Genomic DNA, 27,446 nt, shown 5'->3' with positions numbered 1-27,446 from the left:
AACATTTAAAGAGATAGAGAACTTCAAAAAAAACTGATGAAAACCAACAAGTCACAAAATTAAAAGCTCAACAAATCCAAAGTGGGATATATTAGAAAAATAATAAACATACATTATGTGAACACCATAACAATGTTGACATAATGCTATTATTAATCAGAAATAGGCTTTTAACAAAAAGTCTTATTAAAAATTGTCTGACATTTCTAAAAAGCTGAAGGCTCAATTTACCAGTAAGTAAGATACAGGCTCCAAATGTGTATGGACTTGTTAATATGGAATCAAAACATATAAACTCATAATTGAAGGAGAATTACACAATCTATAATAATCGTGATTTCAGTACATTCTTCTCAGAAAATAACAAAATAGCCACAAAAGATTCAAGCAGTATGCCCAAGAATTGCCAAAAGAACACACATTGTTTTCAGGGACATATGGAGAAAAATTATATATATGTAAACTATTTATGTTTGGCTGGGCACAGTGGCTCACACCTGTAGTTCTAGCACTTTGGGAGGCCGAGGCGGGTGGATCACCTGAAGGTCAGGAGTCTGAGACCAGCCTCGCCAACATGGTAAAACCCCATCTCTACTAAAAATACAAAAAATTAGCCAGGCATGGTAGAGGGAGCCTGTAATCCCAGCTACTCAGGAGGCTGAGGCAGGAGAACTGCTTGAATCCAGGAGGCAGAGGCTGCAGTGAGCCGAGATCGCGCCATCGCACTCCAGCCTGGGCAACAAGAGCAAAACGTCGTCTCAAAAAAAAAAAAAAAAAAAAAAAATCAAAACACACTTATGTCTTTGAAAGCACCATGTGCTCATTTGACCCTATGTTTTATTGGCAAAATATAATAATATTCTATATGTTTATAAATTGGCCATAAGTCGAGTCACAGAGCAAGCCTCAAGCAATTTCAAAGGATTAAAATTATAGAGTCTCTGACTACAATTCAACAAAGGTAGAAGTTGATAATAAAAGTATATTAGAAAACCACCATATTTGTAAATTTTTACAAAGTACATGTAAATAATCCATGGTTTTAAAAAAGAAGTACAATGGAAATTAAATATACATAATGACATTTAGTCACCTCAAAACCTGTGAGAATGGAGGTTAAATTATGCTTGCAGTAAATCTAACAATACATTAAAAAAGAAAAAATCAACACACCAAGTTTAAAAGAATATTGCCCTCCGCCGACCCCAAGGACATGGCACAAAATAATGAAATAACACTGTAGAAAATATTAAAGCGAGAAGGTGCTCTTTGAAAGAAAAAAAAAAAAACAGCTAATAAAATCGATGTAAAGGAAAAAAAAAAAAAACCTGCCAAGGAAAATCGGGGAAAAAAGTGTGTGTATGGCAGAGGTCGGGGGAAGAAGTATGAATTCAAGGGGAAAAAAAATGCAATATTTATAATTAAAAGGGAACACCAATAGAAACTGCAGACATTAAAACAATTGATACTGTTAACAATTTTACTTTAACCGAACTGAAATTTTCGATGAATTCCTTGAAAACAACTCACCAAAATGGAAACAAGGAGTAAAAAACTGAAATAATCCTGTATCTGTGAAACGTAATCTATAATTAAAAGCATTTGCAACAGAACTCCAGGCCCAAATGGTTTCATCAGTAAATTTCACCAAGCATAAATCACTATTCCAGGAATACAAGTTTCATTTAATTTAACCTTGTGAACAAAGTCTCTGTAATTCATGTACCAGATTTTACTTTAACCGAACTGAAATTTTCGATGAATTCCTTGAAAACAACTCACCAAAATGGAAACAAGGAGTAAAAAACTGAAATAATCCTGTATCTGTGAAACGTAATCTATAATTAAAAGCATTTGCAACAGAACTCCAGGCCCAAATGGTTTCATCAGTAAATTTCACCAAGCATAAATCACTATTCCAGGAATACAAGTTTCATTTAATTTAACCTTGTGAACAAAGTCTCTGTAATTCATGTACCAGATTAAAGGAGAAAAATCAGCATCATCTCAATGAATGAAAGAAAAAACTACTTGAGAAACAAAACTACTCATGATTAAAAAACTCACAGCAAACAGTAATGTCCTTAATCTGATCAAAGGTATCTATAGAAAATATACAGCAAACAAACTTAAAAGGGTGAACTGTCAAAAGCTACCCCTGTGAGAGAAGAAAGCAAGATGTTGCCTTTTCTTTGCAGTACTATACTGGGTGTGTGTCCTAGCCAGTGAAGCAAAGCAAGAAATATAAATATATAATGATTAGAAAAGGAGAAATAAAATTGTCATTATTCCGAAGTTATGTTCACAACAAAAAAAGTGAAATTGCTAAAAGTTTAGTAATTTCAACATACAAAAATCAACTATTTTTATATGCTAAGACAGAAAATCTAATTTTATGAGATAGTATTTATTAAAAAATAACATATACCTTGGAATGAAAGTTATGAAAATGTGCAAGGTCTTCAAAAGCAATAAAACAAAGTAAAGGCCTGCATAAATGGAAGGATATGCCACGGGGCTCATGGACACGAGACTCAATATTTTAAAGGTGTTCATTTTTCCCAAATGATCTATATTCACTGCCAAATCAAAAGCTCAACAGGGTTGTTGTTGTTGGGGTTTTTTTTTTTTTTTTTTTTTTGGTGGAACTTAACCTGATTCTACAATTTGTATGAAAAAGCAAGGCAAATTAAGGAACAATGGAGGGACAGATGGACTTTCTCTACCATATTTTCTGAATTATCTTAAAGCTATATGTTAAGTCAACACAGAGCTCTATGGAATATAACACAGGGTCTAGAAATAGATGCATATATGGACATATGACTTACTACAAAAGGGATAGTGAAGAGCTGTAGGAAATGAACTGTCTTTTCAATAAATGGTGCTATGTCATTTAGATATACATATGCCAATAAAACCCCTTAAAACAAAAACAATTCACATTGTACTCAACAAATGAATTATAGGTGGACTGCAAAGTAGAACAATAAATTTTCTGGAAAACACAGCAGACCATATGGCTTCAAGTGAGGAAAACATTTTGTATAGATATACAAGAGATGGAAATAGACTATATTAAAATTATTAATTCCTAGGCAATTTGCAACACAAATGAAGGCCTTATATACAACAAGACAAATAATTCCTATTAACATAATAAATTAAAGAAAATAGGAGAAATGTATCAGAACCAACACCTTATAAAAGGGAGATCTCTAAATGGCCAAACTTAATAACCTAGAAATATCAAACTAAACACGATGACAAATCATTATTCACCCACCAGAGAGGCAAAATTTAAAAAATGACAAGGGTTGATTGGGATATGGAAGTAACCCATCAATTCCACTTTTATGTAAACACCCACAGAAATATACGCATATAAGCACCAAGGGAGATGTAAAAGAGTATTCCTTTAGCACTGTTGGTAATATCCTCAAACTGGAAACAATGTAAATACCCTTTAACAACAAAATGGATATGTGTATGTGAAAGCAAACTATAGACACACACAAGGAATACTATATATATCAATGAAAACAAACAAACAAACACGTGTAGCTGCAATAACCTTGATGTATTTCACAAATACTGGGCAAAAGAAGACAGATATAAATAATACATACTCTCTTATTCCATTTCTATAGTTCAAATAGATGCGCCAAAACATGTTTAGAGAGAAATACTGAAGTGGTAAAACCATAAATCAAAGTACCAATAAACACCAGTATAATGATTACCTTTTGGAGAGGAAAGTGGGACAGGATAGTGACCACAAAGGGTCATGAGGAAACTTCTGGAGTATTGGCACTGTTCTGTTCTCTTGACCTGTGTCATGGCTACGAAGTTGCTCACTTTGCACTAATTCACTAAGTTGACCCCTGAACAATGACCGCCAGTCAACAATTCACATAAAACTTTGAGTCTCCCAAAACATAACCAGTAATAGGCTATAAAACAGTGGTGTCACATACGGTGTTTTAAGTGGATACTAGCAACACTTGCTCTCACAACAGCAACAGGAGATGGCTAATTACTATAGTACAGTACATATGCAGTTATGATTTAATATGGCTTTACATTGGTTTACATTTCTCAACTGTGAATGGCACCATGTACTCAGTGAGCTTAAGTTTTGATAAATCTTAACATATGATATAGACATATATATTTTATGGCAGTAAATGATAAAACAGTAGTACCTAGGCCAGGTGCAGTGACTCACGCCTGTAATCCCAGCACTTTGGAAGGTCATGACAAGTGGATCACTTGAAGCCACAAGTTCAAGATAAGCACGGCCAACATGATGAAACCCCATCTCTACTAAAAATACATAAATTAGCCAGGGATGATGGTGGGCACCTGCAGTTCCTGCTGCTTGGGAGCCTGAGGCACGAGAATCGCCTGAACCTAGGAGGTGGAGGTTGCAGTAAGCCAAGATCACGTCACTGCACTCCAGCCTGAGTGATGGAGCAAGACTGTCTCAAATCACCAGCAAAAAAAGTAGTATCTATATACTTTGTGCATTAATCACATAGCTTTTTCTTAACTTTAAAAATATTTCTAGGCTATTTGCAAGCTTTTTTCAAATTGCTGTAAATCTCCAAAAAATGTTTCAATACATTAACTATATAGGTTTTTTTGAGACAGCGTCTCACTGTTGCCCAGGCTGCAGTGCAGTGGCGTGATCTCGGCTCACTGCAACCTCTGCCTCCCAGTTTCAAGCAATTCTCCAGCCTCAGCCTCCAGAGCAGTTGGGACTACAGGCACCCACCACCACGTCCAGCTAATTTTTTTGTATTTTTAGTAGAGACGAGGTTTCACCACGTTGGCAAGGCTGGTCTCAAACTCCTAACCTCAAATGACCCGCCCACCTCGGCCTCCCAAAGTGCTGGGATTACAGGTGTGAGGCGTTGCGCCCGGCCAAATTTTTTCAATTTATTGAAGAAAATCCATTTGTGCAACTCATGTTATCCAAGGGTCAACTGTACACTTTCATGTTCTCTGTGTTACATTTCACAATAAGACATCATATTTCATTACTGTTTTTGGTCTGTCTCAATTTCCTACCATTTCCATGGCAGACAGCTGTTGAGCTCAACATTTATTCATTACTCCATCTATCTCGACTGAGGATTATGGGCAACATGGCAAAACCAGCATTAAGCAGCAGCAGCTACAGCAAGACGAAGAGTTCTGGAGACTGGTTGCACAACAATGTAAATGTACTTCACTATTGAGCTGCATACTTCAAAATGGTTAAGTTGGTAAATTTTATTTAATATCTATTTTACAAATAATTTTTTAAAGAGGAGAAACAGCTCCAAATTTCATGATCTTACAGCCCCCTTGGTTATGGAAACTCACTACAGGACGCTTTTATACTCTTTTAGTCCTCTGGTTACTTGGTCATGGCCCAGAATGTAAATGAATTAAAACTCCACAACTATAAACTCAAGTAGGTTACAATGTAAGTCTTACAGGTGAATTTTGTCTTTGGACTTGCTGCCTTATTTATACTACAAAGCACTACAGCCTAAAAGCTATTTTATAGTCTAAAACTTCACGGCCACGATCTTTAAGTTCCTTTGGTGTACAATGTTAGTGACTACACAAGAAATTAATTAAGAGATCTAAAGAATATTTTGAGTCAATTATCCTACATTCCAATGTATTCACTTTTGTGCTGCAAGTGCTTAAACACGTACAATATGGTATTTTACTGACAAGATACACTGAACCAAAATGTTGTTTCCTGAGAAAGGTGGGGGGTCTTTGAGATTTGTCTAATGAGAAAATTCTATACTGAGACGACATTTCATTACCAGAACTTCATGGATGGTTTTGTTAGGTTCCTATCCTTATTTACATAGAGATAAAACTCCTAGTTGGTGAGGTGTTTCCCCTCCTCAAATCCCTTCCAAAACAAAAAACAAAAACCCAAAAAACCGAGATTTTCATTCCAGGGTAAAAGGCGGCAAAATAGCTTGGTCTAAGATGAAATAATCTTAACGTATTTCTTTCCACACATTTTCTTTACAACCTTTGTGATAGTGAACAAGGAAGGAGGAGATATGTGTTCGGTACTAATTCCTTTCAAAACCAAAAGATTTGTAAAAAACAACGCTTAACACAAAATTTGAATTAACTTTATTTCCCCTACAGTCAACAACTTCTCTGCATTGAATTTTAAAGCAACAAAGTAAAATAAAATCCCCCAAATGACAAGGTATCAGAAATCCAGACTTCGTTACACTCTATTTGTGAAAATGTTCAGCCATTTTATTGTTCTGTAAAAGAACCATCATCTGGGTCAAAAATGAATTCTATAAATCAAAGAATATTCTACACCTTGGAAAAGAAAATCAGCAGTAACATTCTCACTGAACATTGTAAATTACATTTTTCTTCATAAAAGGTACATACTATTCTGCACTTTTCCACCAAAAGCAGTGGTGTGTTATGCTTGTTATATAAAAAAAAGTTCTATCCTGTGGCAGGAAAAACCCTTTCTCTTTCACTTTTACTAAACAACTGGAGAAAATGTTCAAGTCTGTATAAAGTTGCCTATAAGCTGGAAAGTGAACTTGTTCAATCTCCATTTACATTTTAGTGCACTTTTTGACAATTGTCACATTTTTAATAAAAGTAAGAAAATGCATATAGCATTAAAGAGTGTTTCATCAAATGCTTAAGGGATTAAAACACATGGAGCAGAGAACAAAATCACTGTGATGGATGAAACTGTTTTAAAATAAGAAAAGTCCAGGCAAAGTTGTTACAAGTCTTTTGCCATTTTGATGAGTCACAGAAAATGAACTTTGGACACCTGTCCACTTTAAGGGTTTTTTCCTTAATCTTCTGCATGTAAACATAGTGCTAACATCAGTACTAAGATACCAAAACTCTATCCTGGTAAGCAACATCCTGTGTAGTTGCCACGATTTCCAAAGAATATAAATTTAGCCCTTGAATGAACAATGTATGAAATCTGCTCTGTAAGTACCTGGTGAAAACAACTGCTAACAGCAGTAATAATGTGTCAACATAAAAAAACTACTTGAATCAATTAGCTACTCAGAGGTCCATCTTTGAAACAGCAGCTTCTTCTCAGAGCAAACAGTAAGCAACAGAAAATGTACATTTGATGAAACATTCTTTGCATTGGAGAAACATGAAAATAAATATAATTCAAGGAAGTATAATTATTTTTCTAATATGTCTTTCTCAGACCTGTACTAGTTTACTGGTTCAAGAAGCTCTCATCACCTTTTGTCACTTGTATTTTACATATTGCTATTTGGGTAATTCAAATAAAATGCAGGTCTTGAAAAAGAATAAAAACATTGACAAGTATGCATGTGCCAGGGACCAAATTAGAGGGTTCTTTGGTGCAATTAGTCCAAATTCTCAGATTTGAAGGATAATATGTACCAATAAAAAAAAATCTGCTGCTAGACATTTACAGCAGTGCTCTGTCTTGCTTCACATTGGAAATCGAAAACAGCTGTTCTCAACAAGCCAATTTTATTTTTTTAATCAGGCATTGCCAGAAAATTTTGTATATTAACCCGGACCAGCGATGGTTCTGTACCCTCTGTTGCTGTGAAACACGACATGAGCTAAAGGCAAAGACCGGTTCTCACAAGGACAACTGCTTCAAGTTAGGAACCAGAACAGTGCATTTAAACAGTCTTCTTAGATATTTTCTTGCCTTTCTTAAAAACCAGCTTATTTTTAATGTAGCCACGCTTCCTTTTGGTAGTCTATAAAAAAACAAAACACATAGCATTAATGCAGGTTTCTTACTGATTAAAAAACCTATACACACACATGATTTACCGCACTATGACAACTTAGTAAGCTCTTTGCTCTTCTTGTGACTGGATTCCTTGAATAGTTCAGTGAATGCCACTAAAGTGTTAGTGGTGTTTCTTACCTGAGTACACTAAGACATCTAAGGTGAAAGGACTAGGTTCCTAGACATCCTCACCATCAAGTGAATGAATCTTCAGTTCTCTTCTCAACCAAAGAGTGCTGAGCTGTAGTTATTCAACTTTCCAGGCAAGAGAGAATACATAACACTAGACTAAGGAATCAGAAATGGTAATGCTGCTCCTGGTTTAGCCTCCAGGAAATTAGGTGTGTGCCAGAAAAACAAGTTAATTTAGTAACTCTTAAAGAGTCCCTGTTTTCTGTAAAATGAGCATGACTGTAACCATCTATAAAACTGAGAGATATAATCACTTGGCACATTCTCTAAAAATAATCTTTTAGGTAAGAAAATAAGCAATTGAAAATGTAAAGCAAAACAACATTCCTTCAGCTTCATACATCTTTTAAAAATAAAATATTTTTCTTAACAATTCAGTATCCCACTAAAATACCTTTTCTTTTCTTTTTTTTTTTTTTTTGAGACGGAGTCTTGCTCTGTCGCCCAGGCTGGAGTGCAGTGGCGCAATCTCAGCTCACTGTAAGCTCCGCCTCCCAGGTTCCCGCCATTTTCCTGCCTCAGCCTCCCGAGCAGCTGGGACTACAGGTGTCCTCCACCTCGCCTGGCTAGTTTTTTGTATTTTTAGTAGAGACGGGGTTTCACCGTGTTAGCCAGGATGGTCTCGATCTCCTGACCTCGTGATCTGCCCGTCTCGGCCTCCCAAAGTGCTGGGATTACAGGCTTGAGCCACTGCGCCCGGTCTAAAATACTTTTAATAGACGTTTGCTAGTATTAGAAACAAATTACTGCAAATGTAGTGGTACAAATTTCTGCAAAAATATTTATGTTAGAACCCTACAGGATAAATCATAGGCACATATGTCTTTCAATCTGATACACAGCCTGAGATATTGAAGACACCAAATATTTTTTGAAAATAAGTAATTTAATGCACCGTCAAAGCTCTGGGTTAACAGAGGCAAAAGACTCAAGAGACTGACCACTCAATTCAATTTTCACATTTAAATACAACTCTCAGAAGTTTCAGAAACTGGGTAAATCCTGCATCATGTTCCTTTACTTATGATGTTCAATTCAAGACAATTTAAAGCAGTTTCTAACAGGGATGAGAACACAAGGCAAAATGCAATCCTTCTTAAGGTACTAAAAATTAGCTACTGCTAACTTGTTAACCCCATTATGTTACCTTATTGTTGAACTGATTTTATTAAGGCAAAAAGAAAGAAACTTCAGAGGGTACAATTTTTAAAAATTCAAACCAGATCTAGTAGTTCCTATATTATCATTACATCCAGATCCTAACAGGATACTTTTTCTATAAGGTCTTATGATGTGCCCCAGGAATACCCAAGTGTATAACAGCCCTCAGGGTGCTTTTCTCCTACTGGCAGTGCACCATGCCAAAAAACCTTTTCTGCAGCCTGGACTAGAATTTCTAGCACCTTAGTCATGCCGGCTTTGTGATGGCCGCTAAACTCTCAGAATGGATGCTGTTATGTATACCCTCCTCCTCCAAAGTCAAAACCAGGGTAGAGAAAGGAAAGTATAAAAAGCATTCCTTCATAGTGCTAGTACAAAACATCTAAACCATGGAAACCAGAACGTCAAAATATGTTATTGGCTACCAGAATATATGTTTTGGGCACACAAGACAGATTATGTTTTATTTATCCATTCACATTTATTTTGGGAAAATGATGGGAAGGCAAAAGAGGTCAAATTAAGAAAATTCACTGCCTTTGGGGTCTATATCATCAGACAAGTTCAACAGCCCTCTTTCTGCATAAAAAGTACACCTTAGTTAGTTAGATATCTTAGGAGTAACTGCTTTGAGACTAGCAGCATTTGCCTTGTGTACTGGTGTGACTCACCAGTTTCTCCTACCTCATAGCTGTGACAATCATCTGATTTCTTAATGTTATTTTACCTAAAGATGATGAGTTTTCTATGACTAACATAATGAATGTCAACTCTATGTGACATCTTTAAATACATTAGTCTAGATTTGGTAATTTACATCTGGCACATAAAATATTCATACAAAAAGCTTCCATTGACATATCACACCATTAATATTCAGCACTTTCATAGTACAAATTAAAATCATCTGTATTTTGAATATATTTGATGTATATTTTAATAAACAAAAAGTTAAGACAGTTGTTTCAATGATATAAAATAAAATAGCTGATCTGAGCTATGTAAACCTAAGCATCCTTAAAAAGCGAGAACGGAAGTTAGTCTAATAATAATCGGTATTGTAAGCATAGTACCTTATAATGAACCTTAACATTTTATCTGACTGTTCATTACTCCCCATTTCCTAGTGCTGGACAACCTATATAAATACTCATTTTTAGTCATCTTTTATAGCAAAGATTATAGATCTATTTGGCTTAAGTGAGCAATAATGACCCCCAATGAAATACTTCATATCTTATATAATATTTATTAGAAAAGAATTGCAGTAGTGTCATAATTCCTGCCTATAAGCTTTGTCACAATTACATAAAAAAATTATTATCTTAAGATAAATGATTTTTTTTGGGCTTCAGAAGGACTCACCCAATTCAAACCTATTCTTTATTCAATGAATAGTAGAGTAATACCATACTAAGAATGGAACACGAAGATGCAATATAAATTTGCTCTGCTCAAAAGATGAAGAACTATTCATAATTATTTTACTTGAGAATTTAGCATTTTTACTTTCATACAGGTTTGGAAAGCAATGGCCACAACTACATCTTACTTTACAAGTTAAGTCTTATCAGTGGGAATAGCACAAACCAAAGCCAGAAGGCCTCAGGAAAAATCTCAGCTTGGGATAGCTGAAGTGCTCAGTTTGAAAGGAATGCTCTTGGCAGGCTAGCCTGATAGTTAGTTTGTATTAATATAGAAGCCACAGTCTTTATAAATCTGGCAGATGGACATTTATTGCAATTTCCAGAAATTCTTTTTCATAAAAACCAACCAATCTTAAGTTACCCTTTAATGCCTTCACTTGGCACCCACCTTCTTTGACAAATACTTCTGTTTTGGGAAAATGTTGGTGACTCGAGGTTTGTGATCTAATGTCTCCCTGTTATCAGGTGCTTTTACTTTATATATCCTAACAAGCCAGTGTTCTGATGTAAAGGCTTCTTCCAAATGCTTGAATTTAATGTCCTTATTTCCAATCTCAGCATTACGTGTTCGGTCAAAACCTGGGGGTGTACGAAAATCCAGCTGCAAAAGTAACGTTATTACTGGGTGTTAACCACATTGGAAAACATTCAGTGTTATAAGACAGTAAATGTTATCATTACAGTAATACCTTCTCCCTTTAAACTAGGAAAACAAGTAATCTATCTTAACAGTTCTCATGTATTGCTATAGATAGGAAGAAATCAGGAAGAGAGAAACTAAGTACATCAGAGTAAGAATTTCACAAAGTCCTTAGAGTAGATGAGCATCCTGAAGTTATTAAAAAAACACACACACACTAAAACATAGAAATGAAATCTATCAAAGCCCTTTTTATAGGTATACAGAGAGAACACACCCAAGGGGCTTCTTTTTTCAGGGCCTTGCACTATCCTCTCTGCCTGGCATGTTCTTCATTCAGCTATTTTGCATGGCTGGCTCCTTTACCACCCACTTCAGGGAAATATTTTCTTGAGATTAGTGACTGACAAATCTCCTTTATTGTTTCCTTAGAGCATCTTGTTCTCATAACATACATTATTAACATGTTTACTTCCACTAAAAATTACCTGTATCTTCGACTGGGATGTAAACATGTCTTTATCTTATTCAAAGTGTAGCTTTATATCCCAATTATTATTTGTTAAATAAATGCACAAGTAAGCAAGAGATACTACATTCTGAAAGTGGGAACTACAAAGGAGGCCAAATAAAAAAACCAAATCATGAAAGGATTTATGAGGGATAAAAACGGAAAACATAGGGAGGGAAGGAGACTTTAAGAAATTCTCAGACTGTCTTGGTGTGATGGCTCACACCTGTAATCCCAGCACTTCGGGAGGCTGAGGCAGGAGGATGGCCTGAGCCTAGGAGTTCAAGACTAGCCTGGGAAACATAGCAAGATCTTGTCTCTACAAAAAATACAAAAATTAACTGGGCATGGTGGTATGTGCCTGTAGTCCCAGCTACTCAGGAGGGGAGGTGGGAGGATCAACTGAGCTCAGGAGGTCATGGCTGCAGTGAACCATGATTGCACCACTGTACTCCAGTATGGGCCACAGAGTGAGATCCTGTCTCTGGGGGGAAAAAAAAAATTCTCAGACTAAGTTTATGTTGACATACAAATCTAGCGTAAGTAAATTAACTTTTTTTCCTTTTTTTTTAAAACAGAGACTGGGTTTCGCCATCTTGCCCAGGCTAGTCTCGAACTTCTGGGCTTAAGCAATCCTCCCACCTCATCTCCCAAAGTTCTGGGATTACAGGTGTGAGCCACCAGGCCTAGCCAAACTCAACTTTAAAACAAATATGAAAACCAGCTCTCCTTCAAATAGTGAATTACTTGTTCTTGTTTATCTATATGATAGCAAAAGTTATACTTCATATTTTAACCATATATTATCCTTGAGTCAGGTAGGCATCAAAATGAATGTATGCTGGGAACATGGCTTAAAATTATTGATAAACTTATAAGAGAGGAAGAAAACAGTCCTTCGATGTGATCAGTAGTGAGCAGAGAAACTAGCAACAAGCCAATCAGAAAATATGTTTTCTGGGGTAACTGATTATTATAGCCAATGTGCTTCTTTCTTAGCAAGAGTTTAAAGACTAAGTGTGGCTTTCAAAAGAAACTATAGACACAAATAAAAACCTAAATCTAGATTATCATTTGCTTTTTTAAAAGTCACCTACAAAGTAATTCCAAGTGAATAATGATAAAATATAATCCACTTGGAATTACTTGAAGCAACACAACAAACAGGAACACAGTATATGCTAACTATTCTGAAACTAAGTGAATATTCTAGTCCATATTAGCCACAAAGATGGTGTTTTAGAAAAGGATAAAACTTTGAGCCGGGCGCGGTGGCTCACGCCTATAATCCCAGCACATTGGGAGGCCAAGGCGGTGGGATCACGAGGTCAGATCGAAACCATCCTTGCTAACATGGTGAAACCCTATCTCTATTAAAAATACAAACAATTAGCCGGGTGTGGTGGAAGGCGCCTGTAGTCCCAGGAGAATGGCATGAACCTGGGAGGCGGAGCTTGCAGTGAGCCGAGATCACACCACTGCACTCCAGTCTGGGCAACACAGCGAGACTCCCTCTCAAAAAAAAAACAAAAACAAACAAACCAAAAAACCAAAAAACAAAAAAAAACCCAGTAAAACTTGATTCACAAATTGAAGTCCAAACATACCCCTTTAGTTTTGATAGTTATCTTGATTTCCAAAGATAGTATAAAATTAAGCAAGCAATTTTTCCTCTGCTTTATTATCAACTTAACGAGAGAGTAATACAGAAATAAGCACTTTTCAGTGAAACTAATAATATGAAGATAGTAATTTGGGACAGACACTTATAACTAAGGACAGATTAACAATAGCAATACAAATTTATTAAGACTGAGCGCTCAGCGCACATTATGCAGGAGAAACCTCAATGAAAAGGAACTCAAAGCAGTGGCTTAGAACTCTGGCTTATATAGCATGCTCAACAAAGAACAATACATTTGTGGAGAAAGGACAAAGGAAAGTGGTTTTAGGCCTCCAAGGTGGGGAAGTAGAAGGGTACATATATGATAAACTAATGGAGTAAGTTTTGTTTGCAGATTCCTCTGGTGCTTTCTCTGGGCTGATAAGAGTCTTAAGAGTTGTCTCCAGTAAAGGAGAATTTATATTCCGCCTTTAGGTAGAAAAGAGGTTAGACAGAGCTTTTTCTCTGTTTGCTGCTTCTAAATTGCCTTCAGCTCAAAATTAACTTTTATGTCAAAGAGGCATATTTTGGGGTGACATATTCTGGTTTCCTTAAAAATCAAGTCATCAATCCAAGCACCATTATTTACAAACAAGGAAAGAACCAAGTGGAATCCAAGGCAGATACAAATTGTCTGAGAGTTACATGACTTGACAGAACCTGATCGAAAACACAGGTATTATGACATCAAGTCCATTGTTTCTTCTTTCTGCCACAATGCCTCTTTACACATTCACTCATCTGGTAGACCCTTAAGCTTTTGTACCACATCATTCTAATTTACTAGAAAACTCTGACCCAGACAGCTCTAGCTATTTGTGGTAATGGAGAACAGGGAGAGAGTGAACATCTGAAGTGACTATTTACTTCAATTCTTTAATTTTAAGCTTTTCTCCACCAAGCAGCAAAGTGACGTACCTAAGACACCACACTGTTTCCTAGCTAGGAGAACTCTTCTTGGAGAACAATACTTTCCAAAAGCATGAGGTCTAAAGGTGAGATGGCAAGCAAAGATTGGATCTGAGGCTACTACTGTTAATAAATATGTTAGAAAGAAGTCCTTGATCTAAAATTTTATTTCCTAATTTCTCACATATTAGTTTCAGAAATCTAAATTTAATGAAAAAAAAAAGACTTAGATAACCACATTTCTCTTCAGCACAATCAAAACATCATTATCCTGTTTTCCAGAGGCAAATAAGACTATGTTTTAAATATTATTTTGAATGAAAATTAGAGAAAAATGGATTTAACTAACCTGCATTTCTCCAAATCTGTAGTACGACATTTTATACATAAGGCAATTCAACAAAGTAGGGGATCCTGCTTTGTCTACACGGAATTCTCCCTGTGGGGTAAAATAGTCACTTTCCTACAAGAAAGAAACCAGAAGTTCCATATTAGTTCAACTTAACATATTCAAACCTATAGTTTCCTCTTTTCATTTCCCCATAAGAATAAGCTTTTGAGGTATCATTATAAAGCTATATTCAGTTACACCTCAAAAAAATAAATCCCACCAGACTTTAAACCATGTTATAAGGCCTTAATTATTATTATTTTTGAGACAAGTTCTTGTTCTGTCATCCAGGCTGGAGTGCAGTGGCATGACTGTGGCTCACTGAAGCCTCAATCTCCTGGGCTCAAGCAATCCTCCCATTTCAGCCTCTCAAGTAGCTGGGACTACAGGCCCACAGCACCATGCCCAACTAATTTTTGCATGTTTTTGTAGAGACAGGGTTTCACAATGTTGTCCAGGCTGGTCTTCAACTACTGGGCTCAAGTGATCGGCCTCCCAAAATGCTAGGATTATAGACATGAACCACTGCGCATGGCCACTTTCATAATTTAAATAGACTGGTACCAACACCATGGCTTAATACCAGGCAGGGCTGGCTCTCTCAATTACCCATCCTCATCTCTGTTACTCCTTTTCAGAGTTTTCTTAAGTGTTCTAGCTAAATTTTTCCATATGAACTCTAAATTCAGCTTCTTTAATTGGGGAGGAGAATGTTAAAAAAACTGTGGTAATTTTTTTGGGTTAACTTATAAATTAACCTCTATGAAGAACAATTTTGGCACTCTAGGTAAAAAAAATGTAATTTCTGAGTCAGAAATTCCTTTTCTAGGAATTAACGCTACAGAGATACTTGTATATGGCCAAAATAATGAATGCAGAAAGTTATTATGCATTGTTTATAAGACCAAAATATTTGAAACAATCTAAATTCCATCAATGGGGACAGGTTAAATAAATCATGGCACATACACAAAACATGCAACATACTGTGTAAATGTAAACAAAGGAATGAAGAAGCTCTCCATATTCTAATATGGAAAGATCACCAAGACATACTATGAAGTGAACAGGGTATACAACTTTCTAGAAGTAAAAATCACAAGAAAATAACCAGTGATGACCAGGGACTCTTCCCTCTCTATTTTTAACTGACAAATAAATGTGTGTATATTTATGCTGAAGATCATGTTTTGAAATATGCACTGTGAAATGGCTACATCAACCTAATTAACATATGCATCAATCATACTTATTTTGTTGTAGTGAGAACACTGAAATATCTACTCTCTTAGTAACTTACAAGTACATAATGCATCGTTATTAACTATAGAGGAACTTTCTGTTTTTGTTTGTGGCGGTAGACTTGTTTGTATATCCTCTTATACTTTATTTTTGAACCACACAAAGAGGGGTAGACATTTATTGTATATCCTCTTATACTTTACTTTTGAACCATATGACTATTATATCTATTCACAAAGTTTAAAAATAATTTAAGATGCACAGAAATTTAGGATTTCTGTATATATTAATGTTCAAAGCATACATTTAGAAAGAGTGATCTATCACATGTCACAGTTTTAACACTGCTAAAGCAAATCCACAAATAAAAACCACATACTGGGAGAATTAAATTTCAGAAGATTAATACAAATAAATGTTTACTCATCAGTTAAGGGAAACATTACAGCACTGACATTTTTGACCAGAAACTCTGAGGCTTTACAATCCCCATCACCCGACACCTGCATATATTTTCCCAAAAGATTCCTTTATTCTGGATCAGTGGCAATTACTCTTATCTTTTGTGCCTTCATCATGTAAAAGCACAATGCTGGATGTCCATCTTAGCTCACAATTTAGTAAAAGAGATAAGACAGAATCTAATACAAAACAGCAGTGGTTCCCAACCTTTTTGGCACCAGAGACCAGTTTTGTGGAAGGCAATTTTTCCACGGATGGCGGGGGGCTGGTGGTTTCCAGATGAAACCGTTCCCCCTCAGATCATCAGGCATTAGTTAGATTCTCATAAGGAACGTGCAACCTAAATCCCTTGCATGCGCAGTTCACAATAGGGTTTGTGCTCCTATGAAAATCTAACGCTGCCGCTGGTCTGATAGCAGGCGGAGCTCAGGCGGCAATACTCGCTCACCTGCCCCTCACCTCCTGCTACATGGCCCAGTTCCTAACAGGCCACGGACCAGTGCTGGTCTGCGACCTGGGGTCTGGGGACTCCTGCAAAACAGGTATAAATAATTTGGTGATGAGTACAGATGTTGAGTATACCAGAAAAGGGCTTTTAGAGGGGGGATAAGTCTGTGGCAGGTAAAGTATTCCAGGAAAGGAACAGCAAAAACACATGTGTCAGGTGAGTCAAGGAAAGAAACCACAAGCAAGTTTCAGGGGCTGGAACATACTGGCAGAGTAGAAAAAGGTGGCAGAAGAACAAGAGACCAGCAAAGGAAAGCAAAACATGAAGAGGCTTACATTCCAAGCTAAGGGGTTTACACTTTATACCAATGTTTTTATCAGAGGTTGTCTATTTTGTACCAGTCCCTAGGCGGGGGCTTCAACTACTTTACTATAAATTCTCATTAAATGGCACTACAAATTCATTATCTTTGGCAAAAGATAACCTAGTCTGACTTGGTCACCATTTTAATTCCAGATCCTAGAACTAGACCTAGTGCTCAAAGTATATTATGTTGACTGGCTAAAATAACTTGCCCAAGTTGACAGTTCTAGTTTTAACTCATGTCTGTCTGGTTTTAAGGTCCCTTCCCTTAATCTATTGACATCTTTTGAGCCTAAAAGTAACATGATCAATTTCATCTTATACTGGGAGGGAGGAAACAAGATAAGGCAAAGATAGCAATTTCAAGGTTACTATCCTATTTCAGGTTTACAAGCGTAAGGGTCAGTATTAGAGTAGAAGCCATGGAAATGGAAAGAAAGGGATGACGTGAGAGGCTGTGAAGAGACGTAAAAGTAAGAAGTCTTGGCAAGGGACTGCTTCATAGGGGAGAATGGAAGTATTAGTTCCATTTTGAGTTCAAAAAGTTTTAATCTAGGAAATGCCTCTAGTATCTTTAATAAATAGTAAAGTCAGGGTAAGGAACTAATCTGAGGGATAGGATGATGAAACAAATACAATGCAATTATCAGGATCAGAGAATTACTTGGACACAGTGAGCTATCTTTCACATACCTGGAATTATCTAGTTTCTTACCCGAATGTCTTTGGGATGTTCCCCTTCGGCTATCCTAACCATCCAAAGAAACTTGTTGATATCATCACCAGAATAGCCAATAACCCCTCCAAAAATAACCAAAACATAATCTACATCTAGAGTCCTCATGATTTTATAGGCTGCTGTTTCATTAGAAGACATAGCTTTTCCCACCTGCAGAATTTTAAAAAAAATGAGAATGTTTTTGATTACTCCCACATTCATAAAAATTAATGTATATTTTTACTACAACATGGAATTTTTTTTGCAGAAATGATTTCCTATGAATTCAACAAATGCACTGAAATTTATGAACCTCTCAACTATAACTAATTTATAGTCAAAAATCAGAATACATGTTCTAATATTTTGCTAATAATTAAGTTCTATGACATCAACATTTTATGATGAAAGCAGGCAAGCTTAGAAGAAACAACTTCTCATAACTGCAGACCAGGGCTGGCCAGTGATCTTGCTAGCACACACATTTCTTCTCCCCAGTCTAGCACACATCTGATAATTAGCTACAACAGTAATACAAATAGAATTCATTTGGTTAAGACTACTCTTTGTATTTAAAATCTTTGAAGTACAAAGAAGTGATTACATTAATCTATGTAGATCAGTTGTTTAATAGCTAGAGTAACAGTCTGCCTATCCGTAAAATACAGTGCATTTACTTTACATATTTGCAAATAATTTTTAGTTTATAACATGAAAAATACAAGCCAAACACTTTAAGTTTCAGATTTTGTCTAATTCTTTAGTAAGCTAAATTTATCAAAAAATCTACCAGAAATCAGCCTGTAATTCTGAATGATAGTACCATTCTTAAAAAGAAAATAAATAAGCACAACTTGAACTCACTTTATTGAATATGTGTGTAAAAAAAGTACTTTGAGAATTCAGCAGAGTACTTTTCATCCACATTTTTCCTAGTCACAAGTGAAGCCTGATTGCTAAAAGAGTCAATAGAGATTTTTAAATCTTGTGTTTATTAAATCCTTACCAGTGCTATGTGGCTGTTATTCCAGGTGTTATTATCCACCAACGTAGTTCTATTAGCCATTCCAGCTATCTGATAGCCATAATCCCACCAAGACATTACTCGTGCATGTTCATCTGTATTTTGCCTTAGCCAAAAGTAAGCTTCTCTAAAATCATCTAAGATATTCCTGGTGCTGAAAAGAATCACAATACTCTTTTAAATGAGATGTCACAAATGTGAAGAGGCTAACTTAAAATCTTGAGGTATTAAACCACTGAATGCGTTTAGATTTTAAGGATGGTAGTTATTAAATAAAAGCCTCTACCGATGAGAAAAAAAATAGTGAAACAATGAAGAGCTAGACTAGTGTTATTCAAACTATGTGTGTGTGCACAAACCACCTGCACATCTTGTATTTAAAAAAAAAAAAAAAGCAAAAAAAGCCGATTCTGATTCAGTAGTTCTGGGGTAGGGCTTATTAGTGTACAAGCCTAATAAGCTCCCAAGTGAAACAGTAGTTGAAAGCCATGGCAACACATAAATCAGCTGTTCTTACATTTTAGCTGCATCCGAATCACCTGGGTCTGTTAAGTCAGCCTGGTAGGCCCCAGCCCCAGGTTTCTAATTCTGTAACATTAGGATGAGGTCAAGAATTTGCATTTCTAACAAGTTTCATGTTAATGATGATGCTGTGTGTACGAAGACTACACACTTGAGAAAAACTGATGTATACGAATGATTATGCACGCAGAAATACTCTGGAAAAGAGCATGAAACACAATGATTACTACCGATGACACTAAGGTGGAGGAGAGAACAAAGAAAGGTAGATTCAAATGCAGAGCTTCACAGAGAGCAGAAGGCAGAGACGGGCGGGGGCAGGGGAGAGTGCTCGGGGATGGTTAACAGGTACGAACACAACAGGGTGATTACAGTAAAAAATAATTTAATTGTACATTTAAAAATAAGACTGTAACTTGATCGTTTGTAACTGAAAGGATAAATACTTTAGGGGATGGAAACCCCATTTTACACGTGATTATTACACATGCCTGTATCAAAAGACATAAATAGAATGTACCCCATAAAATATTTACTACGTACTTACAACAATTAAAAAATTAAAAACAAAAACACAAATGCAAAATCTCACAAACAACATTCCATTTTTAAATTACATCCTTTGAGACAAAGAAAAAGTGTAAGTATAAACTGTTTTTGTATCTATTTTCTTACCCATCATGATTGTATGAGGCCAGGACTACACTTGGACTAGAGTAAGCATTGCTTGTGACCCAGGTACAGTGGACAGCAAACATCATCAATAGCATCAGCATCAACATGGTGACAATGCTTTTTATATTAGGGCCTAATCCCTCTTCAGTTTTTTCCTGTTCAGTTACATGTTTCCTCACTTTACCTGCCTGAAGATATTAAAAAAATTGGTTAGACAAATTCATTATTTGACTTGCTTCATTAAGACACTCAATGGAAAAAGTTTGGAGACTGTTTATCAATTTAATTCCATGACTCAGAAAATGTATAACCATCAGGATATTCTGATATGGGTGATGGAGTGTTTTCTAAAGTCAAATGTGAATCAGGTTTCCTGGGAATATACCAATCCAGAAGCTGGTCATAGAGCAAAATAATTATCTACAGTAAGAAGCTGCTTTCAAACCCAGTTGTCCTTGCACTTTAATTAAATACAAAGGAGATTAACCAAACGACCCCATTGTTGTGAAATCCTAATATGTAAATTCTTATAAAATCTTAATTCCACATCCTGAAAATGGCAATGCTCAGCTATAATTTTGACCATGTACCATTTTAGTACAAGAAAAAACTGCATTAACAGAATATCAGTCTTCCAATTTCCAAACCCTAAAACCAACAGACTTGTTAAAAACTACAATTACCTTAAAAAATCAACTTCCCCAACAAAAAAGGGAAGAGAGAATATAAAAAGTCACAATCTCTAAATTTCAAGGCTGGTTAAGAAACCACAAAGCAACAACAAAAAAAAACCCAATGATAACAACAAACACAAAAATCAGGAATGTGGGTTTATTAACACAAATCTCGACAAATTAAATTCATCTTACAGAAGGAAAGAATTTCAAAGTTAATACCGCTACTGGGAAGTTTAATTTCTTATTGGTATTTTAAAACCTAGGCAATATTCAAATAGCAAAGTTTAATATGTCATCCAAGACAAGTGCTCTAATTCTTACAAGTCCTTTTCACACTTGCACCAACTGAGAAACTATAGATTAAAAACAAATTACCTTGTATTGGCCAGTTACCGATTGCTAACGAACTGGAGGGTTTTAAAAAAGGCATTTTGCTCCCACCATTTTACTGTTCACCCAACCAAATATCACTTCCAAAATATTTTGGAAGTATACACTGAGTATGGACCTGAAGAATAAGCACTTGTCTGTCCACACGGTTTCAGAAGGGTTTACAGTGCCAAATGTTATGTAATTTAGTAGAGCATCAAGTTTTTGCTCTCAAAAATGGAAGGGTGTATTAACAAGGGTATATATATCTTAAGTATTCAGATAACAAATGATCAAAAAGAAGAAAGAATTCCTTCTCTGATTACATTCTGTTTTCTAACTCTGGGCTAAAGACTGACCAGGATTCACATTTTGAGGCAAACAGTGAAGACCAACTAGAAAAGTCAGAGTTTGTCAAAATCATCATTTAATAACATTTCTTGATATGTATAGTTCTTACTGTGGTGGAAAAATTAAGAAAGTACATAGACAATTTAAAGGCCTTACTTTAGATTCCCCACCTTATCATACAAATTTCCTGGATTTCTTTTGTCATCCTCATCACTGCTGTCCTCCACAGGTGGATTTTCCCTTTTCATGTCATCCCCCAAATAGTGCTCAAAAACATTTGAAAAGGCAATTGCAGACAGCATACACACGACTGGAGTCAAAGTCAACATCAGTCGCACCATCACTCCAGCAAAGTAGACAGCACTGATTGCATATAGAGCAACTGCAAAGACAAATTCTCTTACAATATGTCGGAGGGAAAAAGTTCCCAGGAAACTGAACTAGATACTTAAAACGACACTATAAAACCAATCTGGAATTATATAAATGTCTCACAAACGATCTAATTGTTTCTAAATTGATACTACTGACCAACTGATTAATTAGCCACATTTAGAAATTATAGCTAGTGTTCACTAAATAAAATCTACATATCCAGTTTAGAAAAATGTATATTATTCTAATTTAATTAGTTATGAAGAATTAGACTTAATTCATTATTTGTCAATAACATCATAAAAAATCCATAGCTGGCAGATAAAAACATATTTGTGCATGACATCCCCAGGCAAAATAAATATATAGATTTTAAATCTATAAAAAACCAATGCCAAAATCTGGCACGAAGCCTGCTTTAAAAACAAAAACGGGATGAGAAGAACATAAGTTATTAATCAAAGGAGGAACCGGCAAAGTTACTGCCAAGAAACTTAAAAAAAAATTTTGAAACAAATTTCCAATAGCCAGAGCTTTCTGGATAACGTGCTAATAACCACAGGAAAAGGCTCTATTTCTGGCTGAAGGCTATGTATGACTTCACAAATTCAGTGAGTCACGTGAGCTCCTATCTTACCTGACACTAATTTTTTTCTGACTAAAAAGTATATCACGTCATATTCTTAATTGTGTATCTCCATGCATTTGTATATATACACACCTGTGTAACTACAACCCATAATGATATAGAACATTTTTATATGTCCTCATGCCTCTTCTCAGTCAATAACTATCCCCTCCCCTACAAAGAAAGGTAACCACTATTTAGACTTCTAAAAAATTAGTATTCTTTATTCTTGAACTTTACAGGAATGTAATCACATAAAAATGTTCTCTTTTGTATTGGCTTCTCTTATTTCCCCATCCTGTTCTTTCATTGATTGATGTGTTGTATTCCACTATAGATATATAAAAATTTATTCATTCTACTGCCGATGACTTTGGAATATTTACTATTAGGGGTTACTGTAGATAAAATTACTAGTGCATTCTTACACATGCCTTCTGGTAGATATATGCACTCACTTATCTTAGATATATACATAGGAATGGGATTACTGAGTCATGAGGTTTATTTTAAAGCTTCTTGAATGATGCAGTATTAACAGGGCCTTATCCAGGGTCCATTAACCTAGAGAAGAATGAGTGTGCCATCCTTTAAACTGAACCCCTACAAGTGCTGTTCTTTCTTTCCTGATTCATATGTTTCTAGCACTACAAATTACTGACTGGTGTGATCCTGTGCATGTGATAAAGCTTTTCTCAGTTTCAGTTTTTATCTTATACCAAACAACCACAGCATATTTCAAGTGAGATTAAATCACGTACAAGCCTTTGATATCTACTTATTTTGTCCACTTACATTAGAAATATCGAATCCTAAATACTTGGCTTTTAAATATTTTGTATTTCAAGTCTTATTAGTTGGAAATATACAAATCTATCAATGAAGAGGATGTTTACTGAAAGGTGATCCTTATTCTGTTATAAAATGGACTTTGCTCTGAAATCTGGAAGATGAATGTCCCTAAAAGCTTCTTTCTAAATAAAATTTTACTCAGAAAACAAAGTCAAGGCTATTGTCAACAAAGTTAAAATTTTCAGTTCTCAAACACAAACTATAATAACATTAACCTCTCAGAAACCATAATATACTAGTCCTAAATTAAACCAATCAAATACTTAATACAAATTCAATGAAATTTTTTTTTTTTTTTTTTTTTTTTGAGACAGAGTCTCGCTCTGATTCCCAGGGTGGAGTGCAGTGGCTTGATCCTCTGCCTCCCAGGTTCAAGTAATTCTCCTGCCTCAGTCTCCTGAGTAGCTGGGATTACAGGCATGTGCCACTATGTTCGGCTAATTTTTGTATTTTTGGTAGAGACAAGGTTTCACCATGTTGGCCAGGCTGCTCTTGAACTCCTGACCTCAGGTGATCCACCCGCCTCGGCCTCCCAAAGTGCTGGGATTACAGGCGTGTGCCACCATGCCCGGCCTCTCAATGAATTTTTCTTGGTTAAGCACCTATGCAAAATAAGGGAGAAAATTTATGTCGAATATACAGAGTCAAACAAAGAGAAACAATAATTTAAAGTAAATAATCTCAAAAAGAAAAATAACTATTCCATATCAAAGTATTCATTAAAAACCTCTCTTACCAAATACTCTTTCATCGTTGATATTTTTGATGCAGAACCAAAGGCCTGCTGGGAAGGTACACACAAGAATATGTAGATCAAAGAAGAAAGACACCCAAGTCGTAGGTTGATGCTCAGACACTGATGCAATAATTGGAATGTGTATTTTTGCATACCTGGTATTAAAAAAGTTAATATTGTTTACAATTAAGTGATAAAACAGGAATTCCTTTTAGATGAAGAAATCTTGTTTGGTTGTATAAATGGTACCTACTCCCTACCCCTTCTGATTTAAATATACCTTCCAAGGTAACCAGCTATACTGGATATAAACCTGTTTGGTCTACGTTGGTAAAACTAAAACTAATATGCCGTCTGTAAAATTGAGAGAATTATCTAGTTCCAGACATAAGAATGTTGGCTCTGAATTCCAATACAAAAATCGCTGTTCAAATGGCAATTTGTTGTGCAGTTTAAGTCAGCATTTTTCATGTTTGCATCAACGAGTCTCATTACCTTTTGGAATTATTACTACAGACTGAATATCCTTTATCTGAAATGCTTAGAACCAGCAGTGTTTCCGATTTTAGAATATTTGCATTATACTTATCAGTTCAGCATCTCTAATCTGAAATTCTGAAATGCTTCAATAAGCATTGCCTTTCAGCATCATGTTGGTGCTCAAAAATTTTATGATTTTAGAGCATTTCAGATTTTGAATACTCAACCTGCAGCAGAAATACTTTACCCAATAATTACACCTTACACAAAGACGATGCCTTGCTTGACACGAAGCTGGCATGGAGGCAAGTGAAGGAAATGGAAAGGACTGAAAAACTCTGAGATTCTAAAGTAGTCAATTAAAGTTCAGAAATTAAGAATAAATGTAACTGCACAAGTTAACCTAGCAATTTAACCTAATCAGAATAACAGTCTACAACTTGGGTTATCCTTCAAATTCGTTAGTGATTCATAGGCTGAACTCTTGAAGTACGTGTCTAATTGTTAGTTCCAGTCACTCATGCATAATTTGCTCATGTCCTTTAATTAGACCTGGACACAAGTCCTTCTGGTATCACATCAGAAAGCATGTCTGTTCAATAAATTTTTATTGAGCCACCTGGGGAGTAACAAGACAGAATAGCAGAAACAGAGGAGGGGCATAAATTATAATCAATAGATGTTTTCTAATCTCCAGGAAAACATTTTAGAGACAAAAAGTTTTACTGAACTAGTCTAATTCAAAACCAAATGTATTAACTCATTTTCTAACAGCATTCTAGAAGAACCCCACAACAGATATATACTCTGTTTCACAGATTTAAAAAACTTAGATCAGATGGTATTAAAAAAAAATTAAACTTTCTTCCTATCTATGGCAATTAAATTATAACATAGTATCCTTAACATTCTTTTTTTTTTTTTTTTTTTTTTTTTTTTGTTGAGACGGAGTCTCGCTCTGTCGCCCAGGCTGGAGTGCAGTGGCCGGATCTCAGCTCACTGCAAGCTCCGCCTCCCGGGTTTACGCCATTCTCCTGCCTCAGCCTCCCGAGAAGCTGGGACTACAGGCGCCCGCCACCTCGCCCGGCTAGTTTTTTGTATTTTTAGTAGAGACGGGGTTTCACTGTGTTCGCCAGGATGGTCTCGATCTCCTGACCTCGTGATCCGCCCGTCTCGGCCTCCCAAAGTGCTGGGATTACAGGCTTGAGCCACCGCGCCCGGCCAACAATTCTTAAGAATAAAAAATTATTACTAAAGATGAAAATGTTATATGTTAGGTAAAAGAAAAATCAATGTTTAAATTGCACAAAGTTTACCTAAATATTCTTACAAACAAAACGGAAACAAGGAGTTGCCCATGCAGAACAGAAATACACAATGTACATTTCATACTAAAGGTACATTCAAAACAGGTATCATAACAAGATAAAATACAAGGAATTTCACATTTACTAAACTAGCATCTTTGGTACTTTAGAAATGTTGCCCAAGAACTGAATGAAACACTGACAAAACAGATAAAAACAAAGGAAAAGGGGTATTTCAATAAATATGATGCCAAACAACATAACTGCACTTACCCAGTATCCCACAATGAATAAAACCTGCCACTCCATGGTGCAATGTAACCTTGGAAGGAAAAACACAGAGGAAATTAATCTGCCTTTTTATTATTTTGTAAATCTCTTATTGCCTTTATGTTTATTATTAATTATAGATAGACAAACTAATGTTCGAAGAATTTCAGTTTGCATTTATAGATGTATTTCGGACAGTTGGCGGTCAGAAAAAATAAGGTAGTGATCAAATAAAAATAATATCCATGGTGAATCCATTTCCAGAGAAACACACTTGAGATAAAGTTGTACAAAGTTTTCCAATTCTCTTAAGCTTTTAGTTGACTAACAATGCTAAGGCATTAAACAAGACCAGATCATTTTTTTAAAAAAAAGTAGCGGGGGGGCAGGGGGAAGGGAGTTTCTAAATGATCTAATTCGTATGCCATATCCCACTAGATAAATTCAAAGATGATTTTAAACACTCATGGCTTGTACATTAACTTGACAGAATAAATTTAGAAATAATTTGATTTGTTTCTAAGGACTGGTAAACCAAGGTTAGAGGGTAACATACAATCCAGAAGCAGACTGAAACTGATTCTGTTAGTAAACTGCTGAAAAGTAGGGGAGAAAGAGGGAGTGTGTGTGCATGCAAGAGAAAGTGAGCATATAGCAGGTAAATAACAGTTCTGATTTTTTTTTTTTTCTTTTCATAGTTTGGGCCTATTCATCCAGCAAGAGAAGGATGCTTTAAAGTAGATTTATCAGAGCTTGACACCACAAAATTAATATACACTGTTCAAAAAAAGAAAAATAAAAAAATCACTTTGTAGTCATGCTATTACTCAGATTTTAGAACCTTTGGCTATTATTCTTATATTGTTTGTATAGACAATATTCACATCCTACAGGTGGTAACACCTTACCTGTATAAGTCAAATAGATGACACTAAGGAACACAGCACCTGCAGCTAGTGATACACCCAAAAAGAAAAGGGTCTGGAACTCCTGTTTTGTTAATCGGTCTCTCAGATACTGCAAGAAAGCATAAGCTTGCAGCAACGCAAAGACACCTAATTAAAGAAAAGGGTCATAAAATCAACAAAGCAGTTTTCCAAGGCTATTTAAAAACTTTCATTCGAAAGAGCTTCTTCGAATGTCCTGTACCATTCATATCAAAGACTAGTTATTTCATTTAGCCAACATTTCCTTTGTCAAATGACAGTTGCCCAACTAATACATCCAAAAAATTCTGTGACTTTTTTTT

The 27,446-nt window shown here is 35.7% G+C and overlaps 1 protein-coding gene across 2 annotated transcripts in view; it reads right to left on the bottom strand.

Annotated features, from left to right (window-relative positions):
- Positions 1-6,130: 6,130 nt before the first annotated feature.
- The window catches only part of STT3B (STT3 oligosaccharyltransferase complex catalytic subunit B), a 104,054-nt gene continuing 82,738 nt past the window's right edge, over positions 6,131-27,446 (bottom strand). The window contains exons 7-16 of one of the 2 annotated variants that reach the window (XM_033212883.1): positions 27,106-27,252; positions 26,201-26,249; positions 24,141-24,295; positions 21,720-21,931; positions 20,153-20,340; positions 18,938-19,109; positions 17,929-18,102; positions 14,657-14,770; positions 10,973-11,185; positions 6,131-7,769 (exon numbers count right to left, since the gene is read on the bottom strand). In XM_033212883.1, the coding sequence (XP_033068774.1) occupies positions 7,689-7,769; positions 10,973-11,185; positions 14,657-14,770; positions 17,929-18,102; positions 18,938-19,109; positions 20,153-20,340; positions 21,720-21,931; positions 24,141-24,295; positions 26,201-26,249; positions 27,106-27,252 (1,505 nt within the window). In that variant the 3' untranslated portion in view covers positions 6,131-7,688. The remainder of the gene's footprint in view (positions 7,770-10,972; positions 11,186-14,656; positions 14,771-17,928; positions 18,103-18,937; positions 19,110-20,152; positions 20,341-21,719; positions 21,932-24,140; positions 24,296-26,200; positions 26,250-27,105; positions 27,253-27,446) is intronic. The other variant, XM_033212884.1, reaches the window with a different exon arrangement.

The sequence above is a fragment of the Trachypithecus francoisi genome, unplaced genomic scaffold (genome assembly GCF_009764315.1).
Source record: "Trachypithecus francoisi isolate TF-2019V2 unplaced genomic scaffold, Tfra_2.0 Lachesis_group0, whole genome shotgun sequence".
NCBI lineage: Eukaryota > Metazoa > Chordata > Mammalia > Primates > Cercopithecidae > Trachypithecus > Trachypithecus francoisi.
This window is presented reverse-complemented; position numbering and strand designations above follow the sequence as displayed.